A 21,821-nucleotide genomic window follows, 5' to 3' on the forward strand; every position below is an offset into this window, starting at 1 on the left:
TGCAACAAGATCTATAAAAGTTAAGCAAATGGTCTAAGAAGTGAAGGTTAACATTGATAAAAGCACGGTACTGTATATGGTTAGCAACAATCCAAGAATAACACATTCAGTGTAGTAGAGCATGAAAAATAACTAGAGGTAATTGTAGTCTGGCAAGTAGTTCTCTGAGAAGTGCAGATTGGTTGCCTCTTGGCATTTTGTTAGGGATATGGAGGTTTTAGCCTCATTTTAGAGAGAATATGAATATGTTGAAATGGGTGTGAAGAAGAGAAATGAGATTAGTGAGGAGAGTGAAAGGGTGCACATACAAAAAAAATAAAATAAAAAAATAAAAAAAAAACTTCAGTTCTACAAATTGCACCATTTGAAAACCAGACACCTGCAAGGAGATCTAATTGAGGCATTTAACATTTGAATGGATTGAATAAACTAAATGTAAATGTCATTCTTGCTCTTGCTCAGAGAATACACATAATGGGACTTAAAATTATTTACATTGAGGAAGGATGCTTGCAGAATAGATGTGTGAAAATTTGCTCTCAACCAGAGAGTAGTTGATTGTTGGAACAAACTTCCATCTAGTATGATGAAAGTGGATAGTTTGAATAAATTTGAGTAATTACATAAATAATTAAAATATTCTTTTTGTTTATTTTTTATTTTATTTATTTTTTATTTTGTTTTTTGTCTGTTGCTGTATAAACCTGCTTCCTCATAGCATTTGTCAATACTTATATAATACATTTAGGGCTTCCGGTTACATAGAAGTTAACTAACGTATAAGTTAGTGCTAGAGCATCATGTTTATACATAGCCAACTACTAATAGTTGAAAAATGGCATCATTGGTGAAGCCTTACTTTTAGCATTAGCAGAGGCATATGATGCAAGAAAGCAAGCTTATACAGCATCAGCCAAAAAAAAAAAAAAAACCTTCCCATTTCACCCATCCATTCACTCCAAATGTTTGTCTAGTTCTGCCTTGAATCGATTTAAGCCATCAACTTCTACAACGACAGATGGAAGTTTGTTCCAGCAATCAATCATCTGCTGGCTAAAGGCAAACTTCCGCACATCTATCCTACAACTGTCTTTCTTCGATTTGAATTTGTCCTCTCAGGCGATTATTCTGAGCAAGAAGAAGAATCCCATCAGCATTGAGCATGCTCAAACCATTCAAAACCTCATACACTTCAATCGGATCACCTCTCAGGTGCCTAGTCTCCAGACACTGTAATTTGCAAAACTTAAGCCTTTCTTCACTAATCTTGTTCCAATTATTCAAGATAGTGCAATATCATGGGAACTCGTTGTGAAGATATTCACAATATGAGATATATTTAAATGATGCCATTTTGCATCTACTTAGTAGTTGAAAGCTGAAGCTCTAGAACTAATTTATACATTAATCAATACTTATACTAACTAATCATAAAATGTCAAAATTCAAGCACAGATAAAGGGAGAAAAGTTCATCAGTGATGTAGCCATATACTTTGTGATAATTTTTACAAGATATCCTTGTGCTCAACAGCAACTTTAAAAACTTTAACAATGTATAAAGTATAATTGCTGATTTATAATATCTGTTAGTTATGCACAACTTAACTTTACAATGAGGGGAGTGAATTATGTGGTAAGTAAGGAGAATTAAGTCTTCTCCATTAAAAAGACTGGTTTATGCACTGCTCAACAAAATTAACAGAACAAAATGTTTTTCATAAATATCTTATTGTGAACAGTGTCGCCGAAGGTGAATATTTGATATAATAGGTATCCTGGCATGCAAATTCTGAGTATCCAATATAAATTGATCTACCACCTCAAAGCCACACATTATGCAAATTATTCATGCCTATAAAAACATGGGTTGTGATTACATCACTTCATTCCTGTTTTTTGGTTTGCTCATTGGAATAGCCACTTTTCCAGTACTCAGGATGGCAAGAATCTCAAAGAATCATTGTTTAGATGATTCTTTGAGATGGCAAGCCATTGGACAACTTGAATCTGGGCAGTCACAGTCAGAGGTGGCACATTGGCTTAATATGTACCACATCTTGGCACTATGGAAGCAGTTTCAGGAGATAGGAACCATTACAAGAAGAGCTGGCCAAGGTTTCCCAAAGGCTCCGTCAACCAGATCATACTGCTATCATCAACTGTGTCTTGAGGTTTATGTGGCCACAGGTGAAAATATTTCTAACCTGACTGTGTTAAGAAGGCTCAATTCAAGTGGACTCTACGCAAGGAAGCCAGTGGTTTGTATCCCATTAACCCCAAACCACCGAAGAGCTCATCAAAACTGGTTCAATGAATATGTGACTAGGAGCCCTGACAAATGGGGTACAGCTCTGTTCTCTGAGGAGTCCCATTTTAGCCTACAAAGAAAGTCTAGATGTTATTTCATCTGGAGACAATGAGGAATGCTATACCATACCACCATCAGAGAAAGGGACACTTAAAGTGGAGGCAGTGTTCCATGTGGTGCAGAATAATGACCAGTTGCCACACCCCCTTCATATTTTTGATAGAGGTACTGTAACTGCACATAGGTACTGAGAACAACTCCTTGAATCCTATGTGTGACTTTTTAGGGTTCGATTAGCCCATATTTTCTTTTCATGCAAAACAACATGTTTTGTGGTGAGATAACATGTGCACTAGTGGAAGAATGGGATTTGTTGCCACAGACTCTTATAGACACCTTTATATAGTGCATGGTTCACTGCTGTCTGGACTGTCTAGCCATCGGAGGTGATTCAACACCATACTGATGTCATGTGACCATATTTTCAAGCATCTTGTATCAACTGTAATGTGACCTTTTTGGTAATTCTTATAAAACTCCTATAAATGTCCCTTATACTTGTCCAAAGTACCACCATACCAAATTTTGTTCTGCTTCATTGCAAGCTGCACGAGTTGCACCACATCTTCTAGTATTCTGTTAAATTTTTTAAAGCAGTGTATATATGAGCTGCACCTATACTAATCTTATTTTCCTTTTGATTTCCAGAGGAAGGTGAGACGAGCCTATTAAATTCATTGTCAAAACAAAGAATGAAACTTCACTTAAAACTACTTGGTCAGTTGGGTCAGTCAACATCCCAGCCTGCAATAAAAGAAGATCGCCCTACCTATCGAGAACAATTTGTACCTCCTCACATGTCAATGGTGTCATGTTTTATGTCTAAGGTATTAATATATTTCCTTTAAAGTATTTGTGTACTATTAAGTTTAATGGCTGTTTTAAATGCAGAAGCTTATGTAAAATATTGGTGATAAACTTCAGTGTCATATAATTCTATATTGAGTTTATTTATGGGAACTCTGTTTCTGTAGTACCAGACTTCTTTTTCTTTTATTCATTTTGCCTTCTGAGTTAGCAACAGCCTTTTACAATTGAAATAGATCACATAACTAATGGTAGTAGAGACACAGAAGTTTGTTTTGTTCTGTCTATAACAAAATGGCTATAACAGAAATGTTATCTTATCATAATCTTGTAAGGAAAGTAGTTCTAGTAGGCTTCATGCCAAAACAGACATTAAGTGAACCAAAATTCCTTTATTGATTGCCTGACCAAAGGTGTTCTTCCTTTGTACATTAATCTAAAATCACAGTGTAATCACAGTAGAATTTATTTTATACACTAAGTGACCACTTTATTAGATAAAATTACCCCTTTCATTAAATGGAGTGGTGCTTCAGTAACAGCATCACCTGCTGTTACTGAAGCATCCATGAGATATAAACCAGTTGGGCAGATACACAGAGATGTGCATCTGCAATTCTTTGCAAGAATGAGCATAAAGAAAGATTTGAGTGACGTTAAACTGAACCCTGCTGAGGTTTTTATGTAAAACTGTGTCTTGGGTCTTTTCAGTTTGGTCCAGTGACAAATAACATCCAGCCAGTGGTTTTTTTTTTTTTTTTTTTTTTTTTTTTTGATTTGGTAGTTGTTGGCGCATCGGCTTCTGTGGCCATATTGCACCTCCCAAGGTTTTTGCAGTACTTTGATCCAAGCCCGAGGCGGGAATCGAACCCGCGACCTTTGGGTTGCCGGGCAGGTACTTTACCCACTCGGCTAGCCCGGTCGGCTAGCCAGTGGTGATCCTATGGTTGACTGGTATGACAAATCCCAGTTCCTGCTGTTTCATGCTGATGGAAGAATCAGAATATGGCTTAAACAGCACGAGTCCATGGACCCATCCTGCTAGGTGTTAACAATGCAGTAAAAGCATGTGGATCATATTGTGCTGTGGTGCACATTGGGCTCCTTAATATCAGCATAACAATGTTTGGGTGCTGCAGGTTATCTGGAAATTATTTCCAGCCATGTAGGAAATTATTTCCAATAATTTCCATGGTGTGTGTGTGTGTGTCAGAATTATACAGGACTGATTCCAAGAACATGAGGGTGAATTCTGCTTACTGTTGTGTTCCTTCCCAGTTCAACGTGGACCAGCATCTTTGTGGCATTGTTTCTACACTTAATTGAGTTCTTACAACAACAAATTGAGGCTGTTCTGGATTATGGCTAGTAATTGCTTATATACATCTGAGTGAGGACCTACTGGCTATTAGGTAGGTGTACCTAATAAAGTGGCCATTTGTTCTATATGAATAGTTTATGAAGTAAAAGGTAAATATGGTTTCATTTGAAACATCATAATCCAAATCTGCTGTTCCCTGTGGGTAGGTGAGTCACTGTGGTAGTAAAAATTAAATTAGTACTTATGGACTCTCTCTGCCTTCAATTCACTATTTGGTTTCCTGTTATCTTATTTGGTTTCCTGTTATCTTATTTGGTTTCCTGTTATCTTGAGAATATGCTTATTTCTTCTAATACTTACTCAACACCATTCTACCTTCCTCTTGGTCTGCCTTTTGGACTATGACTGTTACTTCACTTACCTTGGACAGGCATTTGGAGGGAATGGTGTGATTTTTTTTTTTTTTTTTTTTTTTGGCTGATGCTGCATAAGCTCATACACTTGCTTTCTTGCATCACATGCCACTGCTACTACTACTACTACCTTCAATTAGATATTTGTGACCGAAATACTTTTTCTTATTTCTTCATTCTCATATGATTATGCCATTTGTTTTCTTAAATCGTTGATTCTATTTTATTTATTTATTTTTTTTCATTCCCTTCATTTTTTGTCAGCTTTAAACATCATTCATTATGATGTTTAAAGACTCAAAAACTGTAAAAAAAGGCCAATTTTGTCTTTCAACTAATTTATCTTTTATTCCAAATGAATTTGTTGAACTCATATTCTATATTTTCTGTTTTAGTTATTCTGTTGTTTATTTCTATTGCTAATCCTCCAATTTCATTAGAGGCTTCTTATATACACAAAATTACTAACGTTACAATTTGTGGTTGTCAGTATTAGAATTGATAAAATGTTGCAAGAAAGCAATGCTTATTCAGCATTAGCCAAAAAAAATAAAAATAAAATTTTAACATTTAACAGCTTAATTTGCACTTTTAATGATTTGTCCAGTCCAGTCCATCTTTATATCCAATCCCATAATGCTAGGTGGAAGTTTATTCCAACAATCAATCACTGTCTGGGGGAAGAGCACATTTACGCATCTTTTCTACAACCATCCTTTTTCTTAGTTAAAAATATGTCTGTTTGTATTCATCAGAAAGAACAATAATGCTTTTAATATTTAATAAACATAACCCTTTTAAAGCCTTAAGCACTTCAGTTAGGTCAGGTCACCATGCAGATGCCTGATTTCCAGATGTTGCAATTTACCAAATCCAAATTTTTCTGGTAAGAATATCCTTTTACATATGACTTCTTACAAATACAGAGCAAAATAAAATTTATTATAAAATAAAAATTTACAAAATAACTGTAGTTAAAACTCATAAAATTAATTAAAATATACTAAGTGTTAAAAGTACATTACAACAAAAATTAAGAACACGAATGCTGTACACATGAACTTTCAGCTGCTATATGCAGTTTTTATCAACTAAACTAGAATATGACTACTGATGGCTTATATACATCTGAAGATGCCATATGACTCAACACGTGTGCATGAGTCATGGGGTAGTGCCAGAAAGAATAGATGAATACATGGAATGGAAATGGAGAAAAGGAAAGATATAGAAAGTAGAGGATGGAAGGGGATCAGATGGTGAGATCTGCTAACTTCAACCCATGGGCCTACATCTGGTGAGTATGGGCTTGGCACACCCAGAGTCCTGAGCTAAATATCATCATTCTTTGCTTCCTTGGTGATTCCCTTCTACTTTTGACACACACACACACACACACACACACACACACACACACACACATACACACACACACACTCTCTCTCTCTCTGTCTCTCTCTCTCTCTCTCTCTGTCTCTCTCTCTCTCTCTCTCTCTCTCTCTCTGTCTGTCTGTCTGTCTCTCTCTCTCTCTCTCTCTCTCTCTCTCTCTCTCTCTCTCTCTCTCTCTCTGGCTGATGCAGCAAAAGCTTCAGGCTTCCATGCACCATATGGCTAATGATGATAATAATAATAACTTCATGCAACACCAGAGGCTTAAAAACAAGGTTCATGCGCGTACTGCTGTTCCTATTAATTGTAACCCCAGTGGTGCTGATATATGCAGAGTGGTGGATCTTGAAGCTATGAACATAATATGTTATCAGCACCACTTGACATGAGGTAATTACCCATCTGCTAGTGATGCATAGCTACCACTGATTGGGAGAAATCAGCCTCCCAATCAGTGTTGTAGTGATCTTTAATTTAATTCTACCAATGGTGAGTAGCCTTGCTGAATGTGGCTTTGCATTACAATTCCTGCAGGGTATACAATAAAATTTCTTTCCAGGTGTTTGTATATTATATATCTGTATATTATATGTGGATATTATATATCTCTGAAAATCCTGATTATACCTGGGATAATGTCAGGTAGAAAGTAATGCCAGTGAGGTGGATCTCTGTGTCTGAGGGGTGACTGGTTTGTGAAGTAGTTCCCAGTGATGCGTGCCTGTGTTCACAATTCCTGATAATTAATAATTATCTGTTATTTGGTATATAACTGCACTCTTGTCTAGATGGGCCTGCATTACTTCTTTAACCATTGACTCCATTCTTTTCCCTGGAATAGAATTAAGTAATTACAAACCTGTTAAGCTAACAGGTCTGTAATTACTCATGTCAGTTTTTGATCCCCTTTGGAGAATTGGGGATACATTCTGATGTCTCCAGTCCATAGAGACTTCCCCTGAATCTAAAGATACTATCATAATTATGGCTAAAGGTTTGCTTGCCTCCTTTACTGCCTCCCATAATATACTTTCATAGATCCCATCCATCCTGGGCACCTATTTTGTCTTTGCTTCAAAAATTTCTCTACTGCTTTCCTTTCATGTCACAAAATAATTTAACTCCCTGTTAGAGTTTGATAAACTTCTGGCATTCCCTTCCCTAAAGAATTCCTCAAATATTAATGTAGATTCAGAATACCTATAGTAGCTTCATAATCATAGTAGCTTCTATGATTACTTCCCTGAATGCTTCCCATTTAGAATTTGTTGTTGGTACCATCATCAGTTGGACTTGCTGCATAGAATTTAACACTGTCTGAAACCATGTAGCCACCCTTATGGGATACACCATGTAGCCACATAAGGGTGGCTACATGGTGTATCCCACATCAGTACATTGTGATCACTGCCACCCAATAGGTCTTTTACCTCCAGATTCTTAATACATGAATAATCACCGCTGATAATCAGATCAAAAGTATTGTTTCCTCTTTTACCTTTCTATCATGCTTCTGTTGAAAACTGCAGCATGTTATAACTTTAGTGAAAGAAGAAAGATGCATAAGATTACAATTATAATTGTTTATAGATGATTATGTTTGTAGTTATATTGTAGAATTTTGCCTGTAAAAACACAACTACAAGAGGTGATTATTCCATTATATAAAGCAGTGTCAAGCTATACCTTGATTATTGCATACAGGCTTGGAGACCCTACTTCAGGAAAGATGTGAAACTTGTTGCAGAGGTTAATTTATCTTATTTAGTGAGACTTAAAAGTTTTGTAAGCTACAGTGTTTGGGAACTAAGCACAGCACCGGACCAAAGTATTTTGGCGCCTCAGGTGGAATGATTTTTTTAGCACCTTTTACTAAGGATATATATAATTTTTTTACCTCATTGTTCATCTGTTTTTAGTGCCCCTTAAAGAATGGTACCCCGGGCAGGGGCCCTGCAAGCCCATAACTTAATCCGGCACTCACTAAGCTTCTGTGGTGGTGACCAGATCAAGGTGTTTAAGGCGTCGAGAAGTTGAGTAAACTAAATGCTGAGGATATTTTTACACTTAATCATATGAAGTACATAAATAGGCATACATACTAAATTGAAAGTTAATATTTGAAACTGGATGTTCAAAAATTTTTCTTTAGTCAAAGAGTGTTTGACTGTTGGTGTATACTCCCATCCACTCTTTTGGAATTTAGAAGGTAATCTAAATTTAACGAGGGAGTAGATAAATATTTGAAAGAAACAAGTAAATGAAGCGAGAGAAGTTGACATTAGTTACTTTATTTTATTTTATTTTCAGCTAGACAAGCTTACTTCCTTGTGTCATTTTGTCAATACTAATGCTAAAAGCTGAAAAGATTAATCAATTAATGAACAATTAAAGAGTGAACAAGTACTTACCAGATGCTGGAAGCATGTTACAGGCAAATACTTAAACAGAAAGCAGATATTTCTTCTATGTACTAAATGCTGAAAAGATTAAGTTACTTTTTTTCTATTTTTTACATTTTACATCAATCAGAAAGAGTAACATAAGTAACTTTGGTTCTTGAGGTTGTCACAGACATTCTCTCAGATATACCAGACAAGCTGTACTTGCTACCTGGGAGTCTAAAACGCTGATGGAACTGATATTCGGGTGACACTCAAGTCAAATGAACTCAATTTTGGTGAAGTCTGGACGGTCTGTGACAGCCAAATCCTCTGCTTGCACCTTCACAATGGTGGGACTGTTAGTAATCCTGGGTATAACCTTCATGCACAAGTACATGGTGGGTGACCACCCAGGTGTGAACCAACATCAGCAGTGGTTGAGGTGTGGCCCCCACATCACATGGAGGAATGCCACCCCTCTACGTTACCAGACAGTACTAGGTGGTAGATGACTCTCATCAACCGGTGCAATACCACCACTTTGCTTATTAGAGGCTTGAAGTGGTGGAAGTCATTTTTAGTCTCTAGAGCTAAGTTCCGGTCAACCCTTCCCCATCTCTTCCATCATGCACTATGATTGATGACTTTTGAGGTTGTGATTAACATCGTGGCGAGATCCAATATTTCTTACATTTTGAAGGTACAGCTCTAAAACTGTGTTCGCATGCCAGCCGCTGGTTAGTACACTGGACCGAACCTATTGGTAACTCTCTAGGAAGCTTCTGGATCAGCTAGTGTATAATCTTGCTACCTCTACTCTGCCAGATAGTGACTGGAGGGAGTCCGAGTGGTGTGTATGCGGGAAGCATTGTCAAGGTCACGTTATGTCAAAGATCTGGGTATATTCTTACCATGTGTATGCCATACCCAAAAATTTCATTACTTTTTCTTACTATCGAATACACCATGAATTGTCAAACTAATAGAACAAGCTTATCTGTGAAAAGATCTAAACCTCCCAAGCACTTCCTAATTCATTTTACAAATATGTGTGGTCTCAATTCTAATCTCAACGATGTCCATTTCCGCTTGCAGTCTGCCAAACCCCATGTACTTTTTCTGACAGAATCTCAGTTATCGATTGATTCAACTACTGCTCATCTCAGATGCCCAAATTATTCGCTGTATGATTCCTTTCGCCTCAAAGGTGGTACTTGTGCATATGTCCATTTTGATATTACCTGTCAGAGAGTTGGCAATTTGGAATCTCCTCTCTTTGATATTCTCTGGCTTGAAATATCTCTACCTCATTGTATAAAATTCATCTGTTGTCTCTACCGTTCTCCCAACAACACTAATCACTTGGAGCTTTTGACTTCCTCTCTTTGCAACTTGACTTTCTCCAGTCCAACTTTCCTAAAACAGTGAGGTAATTTTCCTTGGTGATATTAATGTTCACAACTCCAGCTGGCTTCCGTTTTCTAGTCACACCGACCCAGCTGGTCGAGATGCTGAGGCTTTTGCAATTACTAATTACCTTGCACAGATTGTTCATTTACCTACAAGAATACAGGACAATCCTAATCATACAGCCAACATGCTTGATTTTTTCTCACAAACAACCCTTCTAAGTATACGGTCGAAGTGAGAGGTCCTTTAGTCACTTCAGATCACAACTTGGTGATTGTCTCTTCTCCAATGGAACCTTTATCTCGTGGCTATTCCCAACCTCGTGTTGTTTGGCATTACAAGAATGCAAAATGGGATGACCTGCGAGACTTCTTTTCCTTTGTCGGATTACTGTTTCAAAACTTCTGATGTCAACGTTTGCTCAGATAGTGTCAGTGAAATTATTCTTGCAGGAATGGAATCCTTTATCCAACACTCCACTTTAAAATCTCGTCCTTTATCTAAACCTTGGTTTTCCAATAAATGTGCTAAGGCTATTCAAGAAAAGAATGTTGCATATCGTAATTGGCTTGTTTCTAATTCTTCAGTTTCATTTTCTGCCTACATCAAAGCTCGCATCAATTGTAAAGCAGTTACAGGCTAAGAGTAGAAAACTTACTAGTAGAGCTGGTAGCCGAGCATTCTGGTTTCTTGCCAAAGCTATTGGCCGCAACTTTTGCCCATCTCTGCTCCCACCTCTGTCCAAACTAGATGGTTCTGTTGTCACTTCAGCCAAGGATAAAGCTGACCTGCTAACATCCCATTTTACTTCCTACTCATGTATTAATGATCTTGGTAAAACACCTCCCACCATTCCCAACACGCTTCATTCAATGTCTCCAGTGGTCTTCCGTCAAAAGGATGTCAGAATGATTTTGACGAATCGTGATGCTAAGAAAGCTCCATGTCCCGATGGTATTTCTCCACTTGTTCTCAAAACCTGTGCTCCTGAACTTACTCCTATTCTTTGCCGCCTTTTTTCACTTTCTTATTCCAAAGGTGTTTTACCTTCTGCTTGGAAATTTGCTCATATCCAGCCAGTTCCTAAAAAGAGTGACAAATCTCTCCCATCCAATTATCGTCCCATTGCATTTACTTCTACTCTTTCTAAAGTAATGGAGAAATCAATTAACCGCCAACTCTTAAACTACCTAGAAACCTTCCATCTGATCAACGATCGCCAGTTTGGATTCCATCAGTGTCAATCCATTGATGATATTCTGGCTTATGTTATCCATTTATGGACAAATTCAATGGAAAGGTTCGGTGAAACACAAGTAGTTGCTCTTGACATCTCAAAGGCTTTCGATCATGTTTGGCATAAAGGTCTTCTAAACAAACTTCCATCTTATGGTTTGCCAACTGTTTTTCGTAATTGGTTATCCAGTTTTCTCTCTGATCGCTCACTGAGGGTGATGGTAGATGCCTCTCTGTCTTCTAACTTCTCCACTAATGCTGGTGTCCCCCAAGGTTCAGTTCTTTCCCCCACTCTTTTCCTCTTGTATATCAATGACCTTCTTCCATTGACTGGAAATTCTATCCATAGTTTTGCCGATGATAGCACATTGCATTCAACTTTCCATTTTGAGAAACCTTGTCCAGCTCAATCAGCTTCAAGTTCTCGAAAATCTGCTGTCAATTCCTTAAATGCCGATCTTCAGGTAATTCTCCAGTGGGGCAAAGACAACTTAGTTGATTTCAACCCTTCTAAAACTCAATCTTGTCTTATATCTCGCAAAAAGGATTCTTCTGCTCCTATGCTTATCTTTAGTGACACTCGGATTTCTAGGCAAAATGATATATCTCTTTTGGGAATTACCCTGACTTCTAATCTCTCTCTTGGCACAAGCACATTACAAATATTGCTTCTTCTGCATCTAAAACACTTGGTTTTCTCTTTCGCTCTCGGTGTTACTTTTCTTCCAAACAGCTGCTCACTCTGTATAAATCGCAAATCTGCCCTGCCATGGAATATTGTTCCCACATCTGGGGTGGTGCCCCTAAAACCTCTCTCAGGCTTGTTGATTCCATTCAGAAGAGGGCAGTTAGGTTAATTAATGATTCATCTCTAACAGAGTCTCTCCACTCACTGTCTCATAGACGTACTTTTTCTGCTGTATGCCTCTTCTATAGGTACTGTTCTTCTGAATTGGCTTCTATAATTCCCGCTGTCTCTTTCAAAACAGTCCGAACACGTGCCACCACCAGCCAACATCCATTTACTGTCCAACTTCAAACTCACAGTACCAACTCTTCATCTTCCTCGTTTATTCATTCAACTGCCGTTTTCTGGAACAACCTTCCGTCATACATATTTCCTGAAAATTACAGTCTACAGAAGTTCAAGTCCAATGTCAACAAATATCTTCTTTCGTCTTCTCAACTTCCAGCCCAAGTACGGTACTAAGTACTATAGGTTGTAATACCTCTTGTGTTTGGGGTTCACATAAAAAAAAAAAAAAAAAAAACTTTTTTTGACTGACATTAAATGTTTGTACTGAATAATTAAAACTAATAACCATGGAGTTTTATTAAAGTTAATCAAGTTAAATTTTTTAAGAAAAGTATAGGTGAGGAGGAGGGTTTTTTTTTTTTTTTTTTTTGACAAACTGATTTTGGAGGTTTTCTTTGAAAGAATTAAGAACTCTGAAAAACATTTTACAAATTAGGTGAGAATCCTGCCCGAGATTACATGGTTCCCATTATTGACTGCTGAAAGGGTTGATTATAAACACCTTTGCATTGACGTTTAATGAATTACATAAATCATCAACATAATTGATGATTTATGTAATTATCTCATTTATCTCATGTCTACCTTACTGATGTAGACATGAGATAAATCCTCTTACTTTATACATTAAATATTGGTTCATTAAATATTGATACTATTAAACCATATTAATATTATAACCTCTAAGAGGGCTTTACTCCAGTAAGCTACAATGTACAACTCACATTCAAGGCATATGTAATCAGTGTCCACTGTATTACATATGTTACATCAGATGCAGATGGCTGATAGATCTTGTGAGTTGGGCTATATATCCCAAGTAAAGTGCACCATCCCCCAAAATCCATGGATAAAAACAAGGCATTGGATGTAACACATCTGCATTTTCTTAAAGCTCTTCCAAAACTCCAGAAAATGCAGAAGGGGCATCTGCACTTGCTGCCTCACCTTGTAGTCTCACATTTTCAAAACTCCAGAAAATGCAGAAGGGGCATCTGCACTTGCTGCTTCACCTTGTAGTCTCACATTTTTCGATACATAACTGTATCGAAATCTATGAAACTAGCCACAACTCGCACTAAAAAGTTTCACTTGCTGAACTAAACATTCTCCCACACTTTTAACGAAATCATAAATGCTGAGGGCCTTCTCCCGAATAAGGGCAAAACTTCAGTATTTTGCTTGTGCAAATCTTCAAGCCATGTTGAAAGCAACTTCTCTTTTTTTCATGTTACTCCTCTGCCTGGTAATTTTAATTGTAAAATGTCAGGTTATATACTGTGCTTTGCTCATTATCTCTCCTGCATTTTTGATAATCATATGCACTGTTGTTGGTGGTAAGTCAAGACATCGAGCAATATCAGCAGCTCTTTCACCACTTCTACTTTGCTTAATCACCTCTATTTTAACATCTTAAGTCACATTATATGTTGCCTTTTCACTGCACTAGGCAATTTTCTTGAATATTTTCCACTCATGATTGAAGGGTTAGTGAAATATTTTTGGATATATATTCACAGTGCCTCTTAGTTTACAAAAATGTGGAGCTGGACATTGCGGATACACAAACTGTGCCTATTTTAACATCTAAAGTCACATTATGTTGCCTTTTCACTGCACTAGACAACTTTCTTGAATATTTTCCACTCATGATGAAGGATTAGTGAAATATTCTTGGATATATATTCATAGTGACTCTTCATGAAACAAGTAAATGAAACAAGTAAATACATGGGCTGCGTTAGAGTAAGAACAGGTGCATGTATACTTGCATGTGCACCAATGCTAAGGGCTATAGTAAATAAATTTGATAAATTTAAAGACATCCAAAACACATATTGTTGGGATATCAGAGATGTGGTGCCACTCAGATAAAAGGGATGCAGAATTCGAATTTGGGGAATACAATGTGTACAAAAAAACGATAGACAGGATAGGAAGGGAGGAGGGTTTATACTGATAGTTAAGAAATGCATAAAAGCTAAGGAAATGCATCCAGTTTTGACAGATGGACAGTGCAATGTTGAGTCAGAGCACTGAGAAAGCAAAATGAGGGTAGGAGTTTGTTATAGGCCAAATACTCTGATGAGTACAATAAACAGTTATACCGAGAAATAGAGTGGGCCAGTAAATCAGTGTCTTATAATGTGGGATTTTGACTTTCCAGATATAGACTGGAACTTGTGGGTAAGTCGCTTGCACACTAGCAAGGACTTCTGTGGATTTATTGGATTTATTATTTTTTGTGAATGATTGTTTTCTATAGCAGCATGTTAGAGAGGCAACAAGAGGGTATAACACTCTCAATCTGATTATCAGCAGTGATTATTCATGCATTAAGAATTTACAGGTGTAGGAACCACTAGGTGACAGTGATCACAGTGTACTGATGTGGGATTTACTTAAAGATGTAACTACCATCAGAGGTAGAGAGAACGGTTTTTGCTTTCGTAAAGGCAACTACAGCGGTCTCAGAGATTTTTTAGGTTCTATGCAGTGGGACCAACTGCTGATGTTACCAACAGCAAATTCTAAATGGGAAGCATTCAAGGAAATAATTTTGGAAACTACTAGGCTTTTTGTTCCAACTAAGAAATACTGCTCTAAGTTTAGGCCCAAATGGATGTGAAATGAACTAATGAGACTCATGGCAGAAAAGAAAAATGCATGGGATGCACATAAATTGTCAGGCGACACAGGCGCCTATTGTAGATGCAGGCTAGTCTGTAATAAAGTCACAAAGGAGGTTAGGCAAGTGAAGGCAGATTATGAAAATCTTTGGCAAAGGATGCAAAGAAAAACAGCAAAGACTTCTTTACTTATATAAACTCTAAAAGGAAAGGGATGAATCAGATTGGCCCACTTGATATCAATGGTTTGACTGTAGATGATCATTCTCAGATTGTTCCCGAACTACATGCCGAACTACATTCACACATGAAGAGTTATTCAAAGAGAAGAGGGCCAGATGTTTATCAAACTCTAACAGGGAGTTAAATGATTTTGTAATAACTGGAGTGGAGCAAATTGGAGGAGAAATTGTTGAAGTTAAACATAAGAAAGGCATCTGGGGTCGATGGGATCTATCCAGTTATACTAAAGGAGGTGACAAAGGAAGTAAGCAAACAATTGGCCATAATTATGAGAGCATCCTTGGACTTCGGGCAGTCCCCCACGGACTTAAGATATGCAAATTTATCTCCAGTTCACAAAGGGGGACAAAGAGTGACACGAGTAATTACAGACCTGTTAGTTTGACTTCTTTTCCAGGGAAAATGATGGAGTCACTGGTTAAAGAAGCATTGCAGTATCATCTAGACAAGACTGCAGTATTAATTCAGACACAGCATGGGTTTGTTAATTGGAAATCTTATATGACCAATTTGATTGGATACTATGATGTGGTTACAAAGGAACTGGATGCAAAAAATAATTTTGTTGTCATATACTTGGATTTCAGGTAAGCTTTTGATACCGTTGCACATGGAAGACTACTGTGCAAATTGGAGCAGTATGGCATTAAGGAAAAGTTGCTTAAATGGATAAAAGGATGGTTGAGTGCGGGTAGACAGAGAGTGGTAATCAATGGGTACTGCTCTACGTTGACTGTTATAAGTGGTGTCCCAGGGTTTGGTGGTGGATCCATCGTTGTTTTGTATATTTATAAATGATATTGATGAAGGTATATCAAGCTTAATGTCAAAGTTTGAAGATTATACAAAAGTTGGCAGGGTTGTTAATAACAGTAATGACAGTTTGCTGCTGTAACGGGATCTTGAAAAGTTGGGTAAATGGACTGGGAAGTGGCATCTGAAGTTTAACATTGACAAATGCAAAGTACTGCATATGGGTAGCTGTAACCCCAGAGAAATGTACCAACTATGTGGTGTTACACTCGGGGTAGTGGAGAATGAAAGAGACCTGGGGGTAATTGCGCCAGCGCGAGGCGGGTTCAGCACGTTCCCCGGAACCCGGCCCCACACTTTAGACAGCCCACACTTTCTAAGGCGTCATGTTACAATTTACAAATACGCACACTTTTTCTGCTGCTGTACTTCCCTGATGTTTCCGTGTCACTTAACGACTGGCAAAGCGAACTCCCACCATTCAACCTACTAGAAAATCACTTCGCAACAGTATGTCGTTACGTACGACCAGACGAACAAAATATTGTATTTTGTTTGTCATGTATTTTAAATACATGACGTCGTGATGATCAATTAAATATACAGCTGAACAACTGGTCTTTTGGGCGTGTACACTATGCATTACATATTGCATTTATGATTATTTATTCATTTCGTTAATTAGTTGTGTTGTGACGGATTTATTGCTGATAGCTGCTACGTATAAATTTTTTACGGTAAGTTCCGTTTTTATTTTTTAAATTAAATTGTAAACTATAATTTTTTTAGTATCCAGTTCCAGTATGGCTAGCAGAGATAGAGATCATGGAAGAAAATACATGGGTGGAACTGAAAAATTGAAAAGAAAGAAGAAGCGAGATGATTATGTTAAGCATCAAACAAACAGTATTATGAAATACGTTATTGAAACAAGACGACCAAATGATGTTGAAGAACACTTGAATGCAGATCAAACAGATGAATTTGAAAACAACAGAAACGCAACACAATTTCTTATGAATATGAATGTTGTGTAAACCACCCCGAAGAAAAAATTGAAGACATCAATAATAGAGAAACAATCGAATTTTCCCCCAACAATAGTTGTGAAAATACTGAAAACCGTCCTGAGGAAGGAGAAAACAGGAACCATTCTGAAGAAGAAATGGAAGACATCGATAATAAAGAAACAATCAAATTTACCACCAAAAATTGTGAAAACACTGGAAACCGTCCTGAGGAAGAAAAAGATAGGAATTTTGACATTGAAGGTCCTGGTACGTGGCCGACTGAAAGAACAAATAAAATAGTAAGTTTGATAGTTAAACATGGTTGTACAAGTCAGCCAATTTAACTTCCCTAAAAATGAACACAAAAGAAGTTTTTCTACAACATATTTTACAAGAACATTAGTGAATGGAAAAAGAAAAACACGAAGATGGTTAATTTATTCTAAGTCTAATGATAAGATATACTGTTTGGCTTGAAAATTATTTTCTACAAGTGATGTTTCATTGGGGGCAGATGGATTTTGTGATTGATCTCATTTAACTCAGCGAATCACAATGCACGAACGATCTTCAATACATTTACAAGCTATAAACAAATGGCTTCAAACAGAGGAAAGTCTCCGCACTGACAACCTAATTGATAAAGAATTCGAAAATTGTTTAAAACTGGAAACTGAACATTGGAAATAAGTTCTTCGAAGAATATTTGCATCTATTTTATATTTGGCCCAACAGAATTTAGCTTTCTGAGGAACTTCCGATACCTTATACTTACCACACAATGGTAATTTTTTGGGTTTAATTGAATTAATTGCGAAATTTGACCCAGTTTTAAATGATCATTTAAATAGAACAGCCATAAAAGGACACCATTATTTATCCCATTCAATTCAAAATAAATGAATAAGTGCAATGGCAAACAAAGTACAAACAGTAATTATAGATGCAATAAAGAAAGCAAAATATTATTCAATTTTATTGTCTTGTACTCCAGATGTGAGCCACCAAGAACAATTGTCAGTTGTTCTTCTTTACATCAGTATAACAGATGATGATGTTGAAATAAAAGAACGTTTTATTAAACTTGAAGTAGTTCTCCATACAACAGGAAAAGGACTTTCCGAAACAATCAAGGTTATTTTGGGCAATATGTGATTAAATTTATTTGACTGTCGTGGTCAAGGATATGACAATGGCGTCAACATGAGGGGAATATATCAGGGTGTACAAGAAAATATGTTGCATGAAAACTCAAAAGCGTTTTATATACCATGCGGAAGTCATAATTTGAATTTGTTACTGGGAGACGTAGCAAAATCTTCACCCGAAGCTCTAACCATTTTTTGGTGTTTTACAAAAGATATATACCACATTTGCAGCACCAACATCACATTGGGATGTTTTAAAAAAACATATTCAAGAAATAACTCCTAAGCCATTATCAGATACTAGATGGGAATGTCGTTTTAATAGTGTAAGAGCTGTTCGTTTTCAACTTCCCCAATTTCGAAATGCTCTCAACAAAGTTGCTATAAACATCCGACTGTAAATTAAAAAGTGAAATTTTGTCCATTGTCCAAAAAATAAACGAATTTGAATTTGTAGTTAGTCTCATCATTTGGTACAAAATATTATCTAAGGTCAATATTGTTAGTAAAGTTTTGCAGAACCAAAAAATGCATATAGATGTGGCCACAAAGCATTTAAAAGAACTGAATGCATTTTTCGAAAAATATAGAAACGAAGGATTCGTAAATGCCATTTCCACAGCAAAAGATATTGCAAAAGATTAAATATAACACCTAATTTTAAGTCTACATACAGAGGTTAAAGAAGAAAACTTTTTGATTACGAAGGAGAGGATGAGTCGTCAACAATCAGCGATGAAGAAAATTTCTGATTGAATTATTTTTTGATGATAATAGATACTGCATTAGTATCATTTCAGAATAGATTTGAATTATATGAAAACATCTTTGGTTTTTTATATATGAGTGAAATCGCAAATATGGATGAGCAACATCCATATTTGCGATTTCCGATTTAGAAAAATACCAGTTGATCGAAGAAAGTGTACCGTACTACAAGTAGGAGCCAGACGTGTTCAAAGCCGCTAAGTGGATTTTTCTTATTTTTTTTATTTGAAATTATTGTTTTTCTAAAACTTTTGATTTAAATTTAGTAGTATAGCATTATTTTGTGATTTTCTGATTAATCTGGTGTATTTATTCTTTACTCGGCCTTGTAATTGCATAAAAGTATTGGTAAGGTATCAAATCCACGTGTTACCAGTTGTAACTCTGCTGAATGAGAAGTTTTTTAGCCATATTTAGCCGCTTTATTGACCAATTGATATATCAAATTATTTTCTATAAGTAGCTTATAGGCTTAGTCAGGATCATTAGTTTATTCTGAATTGAGACAGCGAGATTTGAAAGTTAATTAATACTTAAGTGTCCGTAGATTTACCGTTCGTAACTTTGCCGCCTTTGTCATACGATACGTTATTTACCGAACTAGATAGTGTTAGTATAGTATAGGTTATAATATTGTGAGTTGATTGATAGAATCTATTAAACTTGTTGAACTTCGTTGTCAATTAAATTGCACTTTTAACTAAATACATATAATGACTTAGATTACAAACCTAACATAATTAATTAATACATAACTGATACGGAAGTTATATAAAGGGAACTCATAGATAATTAATACTTGACACTGAAAAATATATATACCGTTATAACTGTGTTGGGATACAAGTTTAGGGTTATAATTTTGAACTAATGAACTAATGAGACATATGGCAGAGAAGAAAAATGCATGGGATACCTACAAATTAACACGTGACACAGAAGCCTATGATAGATACTAGTTGATCTGTAACAATTTGATCAAGTTACAAAGGAGATTAGGCAGGCGAAGGCAGAATACGAGAAATCTTTGGCAAGGGATGGAAAGAAAAACAGCAAAGAGTTCTTTACTTATGTAAACTCTAGAAGGAAGGGGATGAATCAGATTGGTCCACTTGATATCGATGGGTCGACTGTTGATGATCCTGCTCAGGTAGCTAACAAACTAAATGAATATTTTGCATCGACATTCACACATGAAGAGTTATTCAGCAAGGGGAATGCCAGAGGTGTATTCAACTCTGGCAATAAGCTAGAGAATCTTGTAATAACTGAGAGTAAAGTGGAGGAGAAATTGTTGAAGATAAAGACAAGAAAGGCACCTGGGGTGGATGGGATCTATCCAGTTATATTAAAGGAGGTAGCAAAGGAAGTAAGCAAACCCTTAGCCATAATTATGAGAGCTTCCTTGGACTCAGGGGAAGTACCCACAGACTGGATATGTGCAAATGTGACCCCAATTCACAAAGGAGGAACAAAGACTGACACAAGTAATTATAGACCTGTGAGTTTAACTTCTGTTCCAGGGAAATTAATGGATGTACTGGTTAAAGAAGCACTGCAGGATCATCTAGACAAGGCTTCAGTTATAGCTCGGACACAGCATGGTTTTGTTAAGGGAAAGTCTTGCCTGACCAATTTGATTGGATACTATGATGCAGTCACAAAAGAACTGGATGCAGGGAATAACTTTGATATTATATACTTGGATCTTAGAAAGGCTTTTGATACTGTTGCACATGGAAGACTGCTGCACAAATTGGAGCAGTGTGGCATTGGAGGCAAATTGCTGCTATGGATAAAGGGGTGGTTGAGGGGGAGAAGACAGAGAGTGGTAATCAATGGACACTGCTCATCGTGGACTAATGTTATCAGTGGAGTCCCTCAGGGTTCAGTGTTGGGTCCATTATTGTTTTCTGTATTTATAAATGATATTGATGATGGTATATCAAGCTTAATGTCCAAGTTTGCAGACGATACGAAGGTTGGCAGGGTTGTCAAGGACACTACTGACACTATGCTGCTGCAACAGGATCTGGAAAGGTTGAGCAGATGGGCTGAGAGGTGGCAAATGAAGTTTAACATTGACAAATGTTCTCTGAGCAGTGCATATGGGCTGCAAGAGTAGCTCATGGTGTATTGTCAATGATATATAGGAATTTTTCTAGCAGGGATAAGGTGGTGATAATTCCCTTGTATAAGGCAATGGTCAGGCCACACCTTGAGTACTGTATACAGGTCTGGAGGCCTCATTTCAAGAAGGATGTAGAGCTGCTAGAACGAGTACAGAGAAGGGCACCAAGATTAGTGAATGGAACAAAGGGGTGTTCTTACGAAGAAAGGCTTAAGTTTTGCAAATTACAGTGTCTGGAGACTAGGCACCAGCGAGGTGATCTGATAGAGGTGTATAAAGCCTTGAATGGTTTGAGCATGCTCAATGCTGATGGGATTCTTCCTCTTGCTCAAAATAATCACCTGAGAGGGCAAAAATTCAAATTGAGGAAAGACAGGTGTAGGATAGACCTGCTGAAATTTGCCTTTAGCCAGCGGGTGTTTGGTTGGTGGAACAGACTTCCATCCCTTGTCGTGGAAGTTGATAGCTTAAAAAAGTTTAAGGCTCAGCTGGACAGCTATTTCGAATGAACAGAGGGGTGAAGTAGAAGTGGTTTTTTTTTTTTTTTTTTTTTTGGCTGATGCTGCATAAGCTTGCTTTCTTGCATCAAATGCCTCTACTAATGCTAATGCTAAAATTAATTCAAATGTTGTCAAGATTTCCATCTCTATTTAGAAGGAGATATAGATGGAGCAGATGTATATGAAGAAATCAAGATGTTCCGGACGATTATGCCAGAAAATTGTTTGAGTCTTGACACAATGAAATATATTATAAAAAGCAATCTTTCAG

General features: G+C 36.9%; 1 protein-coding gene across 3 annotated transcripts in view; it reads left to right on the plus strand.

Moving 5' to 3' along the window:
* Positions 1–21,821, plus strand: part of Rbcn-3A (rabconnectin-3 alpha) — a 980,796-nt gene that overhangs the window by 679,119 nt on the left and 279,856 nt on the right. For all 3 annotated transcript variants that reach the window (XR_016547873.1, XM_090388469.1, XM_090388476.1), the window contains exon 42: positions 3,019–3,197. Coding sequence is in view for 2 of the 3 variants with exons in the window: in XM_090388469.1 (XP_090244595.1) it covers positions 3,019–3,197 (179 nt within the window). In the remaining variant the exon portion in view is untranslated. The remainder of the gene's footprint in view (positions 1–3,018; positions 3,198–21,821) is intronic.

The sequence above is a fragment of the Mastigoproctus giganteus genome, chromosome 2 (genome assembly GCF_048544385.1).
Source record: "Mastigoproctus giganteus isolate SK-2022 chromosome 2, ASM4854438v1, whole genome shotgun sequence".
In the NCBI taxonomy this organism is placed as follows: Eukaryota; Metazoa; Arthropoda; class Arachnida; order Uropygi; family Thelyphonidae; genus Mastigoproctus; species Mastigoproctus giganteus.